This window comes from Poecilia reticulata, linkage group LG10 (assembly GCF_000633615.1).
Source record: "Poecilia reticulata strain Guanapo linkage group LG10, Guppy_female_1.0+MT, whole genome shotgun sequence".
NCBI classification, from domain to species: Eukaryota; Metazoa; Chordata; class Actinopteri; order Cyprinodontiformes; family Poeciliidae; genus Poecilia; species Poecilia reticulata.
This window is the reverse complement of record NC_024340.1, coordinates 28,551,523-28,561,081: the sequence shown is the minus strand read 5'-3', so window position 1 is coordinate 28,561,081 and position 9,559 is coordinate 28,551,523. Positions and strand designations below refer to the sequence as shown.

Sequence of the window (9,559 nt, the reverse complement as noted above, 5' to 3'; positions counted from 1 at the left end):
TTTTTTAAAGTATTGAAATACAGGTTTCCCCCAGAAAACTTGCTAAGCCTGGTGGTCGGGGTGCCGACCACCAGGCTTAGCAACCACCAGCGGTCCACTGTGTTTTTGTATTAAAATATGTTAAGGTGACAAGAAATTTAATAACATCACTCAGTAATTATACGTTACAGGAAAAACATTGCCAGTGAAACACTACTTAAACCCACAACTAGTCTTAAAAACAACAAATCAAAATATACAATTAAAATGAATATAAATTATTTGCACTTTTGTTTAATCCAAATTAAGTCAGCAGCTCCATCAGGCCCCCCAGGGCTTCAGGGGCCTCGTAAATGCTAATATTTTAACAGACCACAGATACATGAATGTAACACTTATTTATTGAAATGATCAATGGTGCTAAATTTGATTCAATTTTCAAATCAATTTTCAATTTGATTGAAATTACATAAATTAAAATATTTTAAATTGTTTAACATTTAGATGTAAGATTTTACTTTGTAAAAGTTCAAAGAACAATATTCAGAGTTAGATTGTTTTGTTACCTTAGTTACAATCTGATGCTGTGCGTTTAATCTTTACGTTTGAGCGATGTTTGTTCACAAATACAATTTAGTAAATTGTAATTATAACTGATTGCCTTTTAGGTTGGCCAATTAAACTATTCCCATCACATCTGTTAGAGGTGCTGATGTTTTTGGCAACCAAAGGGGCCCCTAAATCAAATTATGCTCCAGACCTCATAAAGCCTTGGACCAGCCCTGCATGACGAGGAAATCTGCTGCACTGTGCAGAGATGCGCAACAAACGTTAGATTTTAATTCAATGCTGCTAATCTGGCTTTAGTAGCTCTTCCATTTCGTGTCTGTTGAGTTTTTAATAGGCGTCACAGAAACTATTCTGGTTGGTCGAGTTTATGGGACGAGTTTCTCAGATCTAAGTGGACAAAGCATTTGATATGGTTTGATGCATTGTGTAACCGGAAAAATAACACTAAAAATAATAATAGAATAATATAAAATCAGCATGATGCGTTACAGACAGGAAAGCGCAAAAGCTCCTCACCAGGCTGAACCTGCATGATCAGGAACCCTAGTTTGTTAACTAAGACATCGGCCAACTGGGAACACATACAAAACTTTATCAGCGCAGGCAGAGCTGGGCCCTGGGCAGTGTGTTGAGGTGGAAAAGCCGCACAAAATTCTTTGTTCACAAATATAAATCATTCTCAGTGCTCGTTCAACGCACCTCTGAAAGCGCGACTACAAGTTTTTCCTGTAGTTCACTTAGAGCTGCGCAACCACAGCTAACCAGAGTGGTGTTTAAAGTCCTACCTTGATCAAAAACTCTGGAAAGAATCATAATTCCTCACAGGGGGTTGATGTAAATATCCATACAGGTCAGCCTGTGTCCAGTTTGAGTGAAAGGAGGTGCACGGGATCTGCGCTGAGGTAAACTTAATCCAGCTACTGCAGTGCGCAGAGGCGCCAGCGATGCGATTGGTCCGGCTTTAAATGCATAAACTATAAACCTATCTTCTATAAACATATCTTTTAGGAATAAATCTGCTCCACCAGTGAAGCCCTCAGAGCAACAGAGACGCTTGCAATCCGGCTTAAAAAGGAAGAAGGGGGAAAAAAAAAAGTTTTTTTAAAAATTATTTTCCTAAAAACATGAACAAGAAAGGCTTAGCCTGGTGGTGACGCTAGTAAAGGATGGCGGGCCGCCAGGCCTATAATACACTGGGGGAAACCCTGAAATATTTCACTTAATCCTGTTCTTGTAGCCAGTGGATGCGAGGTTGTTGCTCTTGGGACTGGAAACTTCAACACCAAAGTGTCATCAAATGGACGAGTTGTGCATGATTCTCATGCTGTTGTTACAGCAAGGAGGTCTCTCATGAGGTATTTGGTTATTATTTTTTGGTTATTATTTTTCTGTGATGATCTACTTAAGTCTACTTCAAAATGTGCTGTAAGTTAACATTCTCAGTTGATGAGAGAATTGTTCTTTTTGTTGTTGTTTGATACTTGCTTCAGTGAGCATGACCATAACATTTCTGGAACAGCTGTATTCTTCTAGCACAGTGTTTCCCAACCCTGGTCCTCGAGGCACACTGCCATGTTTTAGATATTTCTCTGCTTTAATATACCTGATTCAGCTGATTGCAGTTCAGCAAACACTTGTCAATTGAAATCACCTGTGCTAAAGCATGGTAACACCTAAAACATGCAGGGCAGTGTGCCTCGAGGACCAGGGTTGGGAAGCATAATAGATTTGAATACAATGTTCTAGCATAATAGATTTTTGATGAAATATTTTAGTTTATTAGCTTTGAAGTAGTTTGCATTAAATATTGTTGGATTACTTCTTTGCAGCTATGTTTTGACATCTTTCTGAAAAGATGATACATTAAAACCTGCCCTACAACTCAAGGCATGTTACCACATGTTTAGTGAAGTATATGTGATGTGCCACCCTCATTCTGCCTTACCAGGTATCTATACCGACACCTGCTGATGTATTTCAGCAAAAATGCCAATCTGACTGCAAAGTCCATTTTCACTCATAACATCGACAGCAAACTCCTCAGCCTGAAGAGTGGGATTACCCTGCATCTGTATGTAAACCAACTACCAAAGGGTGCAGCACAGATTCCAACCAAGCTGTAAGTATTTGTTCGTTGGGCATGTTTGCAGCTTTTTTAAAAACACTCAAAATTAATTCTTGTTCATCTTTTGTCGATACAACAACAGACGAATGAAAGATAAATTTAAAATAGGCACTTAGATTTAAATATTAATTATTCATTTTTTTAATTTACTTCATTTATTTGAAGTTCCCCTTTGCTAAGAACTTGCAATGTTAGCAAATCTGTTGGCTTGTGATTGCCTAAAATAACACTGGCTTTTCCTTTCTTCGCACCCTTCTGTTAGTGTTTAATTTTTAAACAACAAATTTCATTAAAGCAGCTAAATGCACTTGCTAATTACAGTTGCATTTCTCATGTTTGCATGAGTAAAAGCTAATCAGTAAATCTAAACTGAAAGGTCTAAATCTTAATTTTGCTCTCTCCTTTATTCCCAGGCGCCTGAACCCTTTTTCCATTACAACATGGCAAGTTAATAGTGAGATCAGCCTACACCTGTCAGTTGAGGGCAAGGTATTATGTTCAGTCATTTATGGGAATAACATTTGATAGCTTTTTTTTAATGTATTTGTGTTTTTTTAATTTAAATATTAACCCTTAACAATAGTTTTTTTTTTCCCTTCAAAGGTGTTTTCAGTTTTCTCCTCAACCCTTGATAACTCTGCTAGCGAGATGGTCAGCATGTCCACCACTGATAAGATCACTCAGTGGCAGGTGCTTGGATACCAAGGAGCCTTACTGAGCCACTTCATTGAGCCTGTCTATGTTCAAAGCATTCTTGTAGGTAAGTCAAGCCTGTCATCTTTGATTGTAGCAATTTCTCCGTTGTGAATTCTGTTTAAGAATGATTTCCTTCTTAAGCACTTTGAATTGCCTTGTTGCTGAAAATGTGCTATATAAATAAAATTACCTTAAACAGAGGAGGAAATCCTCTGTTTGATGATCAAACAGATTATCCCTTTGATCATCAAACCTCTAATCAAAACGATGATCAAACCTCTAGTTTTGATCATCAAACTCAGAAAGTTTGATGTGACATCGCATCTCTGTCTCAGTGCGATAGAAAAACAAGAACTCAAAATTTATAGTCATAATTTGTAGTTAATGGTTCAATTTTTAAATGTCACACATTCTGGTAATTTGGTTTGCTACAAAGTCTAGATCAGAGGTGGCCGACTCCATTCCTCAAGATCAAATGTGCTGAATATTTTAAATTTGTCTTGATCTAATGACTATTTGAATGAATGTCTAAACAACATTCTGACTATGTTAAGTTCTTTGTGTTGGATGCAATAATTTATTTCATAGGCTCAAAATTATTCATACCACTGGCAGATCTAGATTTAAAGTTATTTTCATTTGTCCAGCATGTAGGCACATGGAGGTATAATGCCAGCTAGGACTGTAATGATTCATCAAAGGATTTGAGTACCTTGATTTCTAAAATCAAAATTAAATTATGCTCTGGCTGGTTAATTATTTTTATTGCGCAACCCTCTCACTTGTTATATTAAGTGCTATTTGCAGCTACGGAGGAAGATCAATGCATGTACTACATAACAGTTGGTATTTCACAACAGCACATCCTCGATGCTACAACAACTCAACAGTAAACATTAGAGTTTACATCGGTCTTTTAAAAAAACCCAACCCGACTAATGATCTCTAGAGGACCCCAAAAGAAATGTTTTCTTTTTTCTAAAAAAGGAACTGAATTGTTTTACTATCAATTTCTCTTTCATAGATTTATTCTGCTATCTTAAATAGCTACTACAAAAGGGGGGATTCCCTTTATTCAATTACTACAGTATTAGTCAAAAAACTGATAGATTACTCCATTATAAAAATAATCATTTACCACATCCCTATGCCAACCAGAGTCCTGACTTGAATCCTCTATAAAATCTTAAAATTTATGGAGGGAGCAAAAGATTAGGGTGATGGCAAGGAGACTTTCTGACTTCAAAGACTTGGAACATACTGCAAGAAAATAACTTTTGGTTTAATGAAAATTATTTAAAATCTAAATCTGGCAGACGCATGAATAATTTTTTCCTTAATGGTACATAATTTCTAAAATAATTGACTGGTAATGAATTCAGATGTGTTTTACATTGGGTTCCACCACAGCTGCATACGAAACTGACATGCTCCGTTTCTTCCTCAATAGGGGAAAGTTCATTTAAAAATAGTTCCTTATCTCACGCTGTTGATGCCTGTAGCTTGCTTTCAAGGTGGTGGGTGCTCCTGAGCACCAGCAAATTCCCCAGACTTACAACCAAGATAAAAAGGTGTGAAAATATCATAGTTTCCAGGTTGGAGGGGTACTTAATTGTCCCCACCTCTTATAATTAACATGGCAAAATAATATTTGTCCAGGATGAAATAAGGGGAAACTCCAGTTAGCTGTGCTGTTTTTTAAATGAAGATGTTTATAGGTGCAAACCCAGATTATGAGATGGGGGTGACATGGCAAATAAAAAAAAAAACAATATATATGTATTGTCAACTTATTTTAATTTGTTTTTACATTGTATATTTATTGTGAAACTTCTCACTCTGTGTAGGTATTAATACAGGCTTATAAGTTTAAAAGGGGAGTGTTAATTTGCTTAGAAGATATTTCCAAATAGGGTAAAAATGTGAGTGACTGCTGTTCTACACAACAAATAAATGAGCAACAGATTATTTTGAAACGTCTTTTTCAAGCAACACATTTTAAAGGAAAGGGCTTGACGTTGTATTCATCCATTACTCACTAAAGTCAGGAGAAACTGTGTTAGAAATAATTATTTTCTAACCTATTAACAGGACCTAAACTCCACAATTTCTGATATTACTAATAAACTAAAATAATCCTTTACTGGGTTAAATAAGGACTACTCCACAGTTTCTAACAGGTTAAAAAATAAAAGAGAGGAAAGGACACATTAGGGCAGATGGCAACATTCAGACAAAACAAAGGGCAAAACAAAGACATGAGTGAAGGCGGTGACATCTTGGGGCCATGAAACCGAGGAATGCCCTTGGGAGCGCTCAGCCCCACAGCTGCATGGATAACAGGAGGGAGTGAGGTGGGAAGGAGCGTTATGTTTACATATCTTCAAGGAGATTGGAAATATGCAACCCTTCGAAGGCAACACGGGGAAAGCCAATGCAGATACAGAATGTCTTATTTCGGGTAGATTATACATTTCAATCTTTTCTAAAGTCTCTCGGATACCTCTCAGTTCCCAATTATCCAAATTAGTTTGGTCGTTCCACTGAACCGAAGCTAGCAACTTCTCCAAGATCGATTCCATTCCATTAGTGAGTTTTTAGAGTCCTCAGCTGGGCTGCGAGTCTCAGCAAGACTCGCATCCAACTTGCGTCTCTGTCCACACCAACAGTCTGAGTGTTCGCTAGTTCGGCCAAGTCCGTCACAAATTTGTCAATAAACCAGGTATCCGCAAGCTCCAAACAGCAGAAATCCTATTATAATGAATAAATCCAGGGTGTATTCCGAGGGGTGTCCCCGCAGGACAAGAGGGCTCTCTTGTGCCCAGTCTTCTCGTTGAGAAAATTTGATCAATCGCATTGAGAAACCGGTTGACCAGATCCATAATTTGTAGATTTGGAAGATGTGTAGAAAAAGGCTCCAAAAATAGAGAAAAAGTCGGGACAAAAAACAGAGCAAGCCGGACAGGCAAGGGCAGGGAGGGAGAAGAGCAAAAAAGCGTCCGCCTTCACCGGGAGCAGGAGAACTAACCAAGTATTGTAAAAAAAAAAAAAAAGTATTATAAAAATGAGCAAACTAATAACAAATGTCACAGCTGCACTGCCAAGTTATCAAGTTTTGAGCATTTTATGTGAAACCATACAGGAGACTCTGGCTGTACTGAAATCAGAGGGATGGAGATGTCTGTGAACCAGCGTGTAGAGGGAATCACCTCCCTGCTGCCCATGTTCTACTGTATGATGCGACCCCATATTAGCCTGGTGCCATCTGTGGTCACCTCAGACACCAGTCAGCTCACCTGTGGTATCAACTGGTGTGAAGGAGACGGCTCTGTGGAAGTTGTGGATGGTCTAGAGGGCAAGACCATTGAAGAGTAAGCCTGTCCTATTTTTTATCTATTATACCTTCATGACTAGTTTACAGTTCAGCTGTTTGTTGGAGGTATAATTAGTACTAGGCCATAAAGTATAAATCATATGATTATGAGCTCAAGGTTTGTATAAAGTGCGTATACATTTGAATTTTGTAAGGTATGCAGACAGATTAAAAAAATTTTACAGAATGTGCCATAAAAATATAATGAACTGTGTCACAGCTTCCTTCCTATTCTTTTATGGGGTATTTGGTGACTCCTAAATGACTCAGATAATTGAGAAATTTTAATGTCAGACAATACATAGTTCTCATGTGACGCCATACTTCCGGGAACTTTGTAGCTGATGGCCATCTTGATAAGTATCCATAACTTAACTGTCTAGACTCTAGACAGTTGCAACGGCAACAAGAAACAAGCCAAAAGCCTAGAACTATCTCTCGGTTCCTTCTTTTTTAAATTATAAACAATAGAAGTACCCTACAAGTACTACTCAATTACAATTTTTGATTACTTTCATTTTGTTGGTCTCAAAGCCATAGTTCATCTATGCTTTGTGCTGTCCTTGCCTACCAGGATGGCGGCTCAGTGGTGCTTATCACTTCCGGTTCAGACTTGTGGGAACTATGTATTGTAACCCAAGTAAGTCCCAACAGCAATTCTCAAATGAGGATATCAATAAAAAAGGGGAAAATGCTAGCCAAGCCAACCTGGATTTGTGTAAAAACATAATTGTCTCTTATTATATTGTAAATTAATTTTTGGTTCATGTTTGGGCCTATTTAATCTATTACCAATTTCCTTGTTTGTAGGTCTCCATTTAAGAGTGGACCTGCTTTGGCAAGCCGCCTATGCAAAGCAGCAATGCTGCACCGCTTCAGGTTGGTGGCCAAAGAGGCCCAGAGGCAGGAGCTAGTCACCACAAGCTGCTACAGGGAATTAAAGGTAACCCATTTATATATAAACTTTTACACTACAGACTTGCTTTCCATTATAAGTGGATTTTTTTTAATCCACCTGTTTTGCGTCAACAATTGGAATTTAGGCTGAGATGACTGTTTTTCTTAAAATGGAAAATGATGCATTTTAGCTCAAGTATCAAATCCTAACGAGGCCTGCTCAAGTCTTAGATCAAAACTGTCAGCTTAAAAAGAATTGTGAAAGTAGTTTATTTGTCTGACATTTTCATCAATCTTTTCAAATATATAAATTTTTGGTTTTAGGAAATTACTCTACTTTTTATTCACCCTGTTGCTTCCTTTGTCATTGAAGATGATGGCTAAGCCATACCAGGAGGCCAAAAGTGTGCTGCGGGCATACTTGTCTCAGCAGGGCTTTGGTTCGTGGCTGGAAAAGCTTCCTGACAGTGACAACTTCAATGACTAAAAGAATATTTTTCAACTGAAATCATTCTCGTTTTTGGGAGGAGAAATAAGCCGTAATTTGGTTTGCCACAGTCTTGGCAATCTTGATGGGTTTTAGAAGTTAGGTGGTGGTTCCTCAGAGGTCTTCATTGTTCATCTTTTTCAGCAGGTTTGTGAAGATTAGAAAGCTGAGACAGAAACAATTATTGTTTTTCTTGTAGTTTGCAACTGACTCTTTAGTTGGCCAATCATTTTACTTTTCCTTTATGTGTATGGCATGATCATTGAGTGAAAATGACATTCTTTCCCGACATTTTTTCATTTTATTTGTAAAATAATGTTCTGTTTGGAAATTAAAGTCTACGTTGTAATGTTGTTGTTTTGTGACTGCCCTAACCAAGATTTGTTTGGCCTGTTGAATTTTTATCTCTTTTTTTCTTCATATTAAGGGATTTTCCCCCTATATACAGAGATGGAGTAATAAAACAAAATGGCATGTTATAAAAATGTGTTGAGTTTCTATATTTTTTGCACCCAATGGTCCATGCTTCAAGAATTTCTGTCAATTTTGATGATTATGGGGTGTATCTAATTTAAGCTTCTCTAAAAATATATTGCACCAAAAAGATCTAAAAATATATTTTAAGGCCTACATAATCATAGAAGACCATGACTTAAACTCCCCTATACAAAGAGGCTTAGGCCACAAAAGGTTGTTGCTAAAGAAGTTGGCTTTTTCAGAGCGCTGCATCTAATTATGGTATAGTATACTACATGAAAGAAAAATTTGTGGCATAAAAAGATGAAGAATCAGGGATCACCTCAGCCCTGAAGGTTTTGTGAAGCAAAGCTCATTTAAGAGATTAGTAGCAATTCAAGAGGCATATACTGTGGCTGGAGTTGGCACATCAACAGCTACATGGCATTGAGGACTTTTTTTTTTTCATATTGAATACATTTTGCATGTCATAAAACTAGAGTCTGGATAAATGATGCATAGGAGGGAAGTTTCTATGGTCATTGATGATTTATTTCATCTGCTGGCCCTGGCTTTGTGTTTTATCAGGTGTAAAGTAAGGATCTGTTTACCAGGACATTTTAGAAGACTTGATGCTTCTCTCTGCTGATGAGCTTTATGCTGATTTGATTTTCTAGCAGGACTTGGTCCCAGCCCACTTTGCCAAATATACCAAACCTGCCTGACCATGGTATCACTTTGTCAAGAGGAAGATGATGGAGTAGAATCACCAATGCAGACAATTTTAAGGCCACTATTGAAGCAACCTTGGCTTCTTTAGCACCTCAGCAGAACAACGGGCTTGGCCCCAATCAAGCATTGGTTCATATAGTGTACAGTACATGTCTACTGCAAGTTGTCTTTGAATGCCTTACTGTAACCAGTCTGCCACTGAACATCAGTCTAAACCAGTGGTTAAAAAGTTCCAGTTCTGAAG

General features: G+C 37.7%; 1 protein-coding gene across 3 annotated transcripts in view; it reads left to right on the top strand.

Annotated features, from left to right (window-relative positions):
• Nucleotides 1-8,480, top strand: part of adad1 (adenosine deaminase domain containing 1 (testis-specific)) — a 13,320-nt gene extending 4,840 nt beyond the window's left edge. For all 3 annotated transcript variants that reach the window (XM_008421136.1, XM_008421134.1, XM_008421135.1), the window contains exons 7-13: nt 1,787-1,904; nt 2,498-2,668; nt 3,088-3,163; nt 3,278-3,434; nt 6,513-6,741; nt 7,554-7,686; nt 8,014-8,480. In XM_008421136.1, the coding sequence (XP_008419358.1) occupies nt 1,787-1,904; nt 2,498-2,668; nt 3,088-3,163; nt 3,278-3,434; nt 6,513-6,741; nt 7,554-7,686; nt 8,014-8,127 (998 nt within the window). In that variant the 3' untranslated portion in view covers nt 8,128-8,480. The remainder of the gene's footprint in view (nt 1-1,786; nt 1,905-2,497; nt 2,669-3,087; nt 3,164-3,277; nt 3,435-6,512; nt 6,742-7,553; nt 7,687-8,013) is intronic.
• Nucleotides 8,481-9,559: the final 1,079 nt, after the last annotated feature.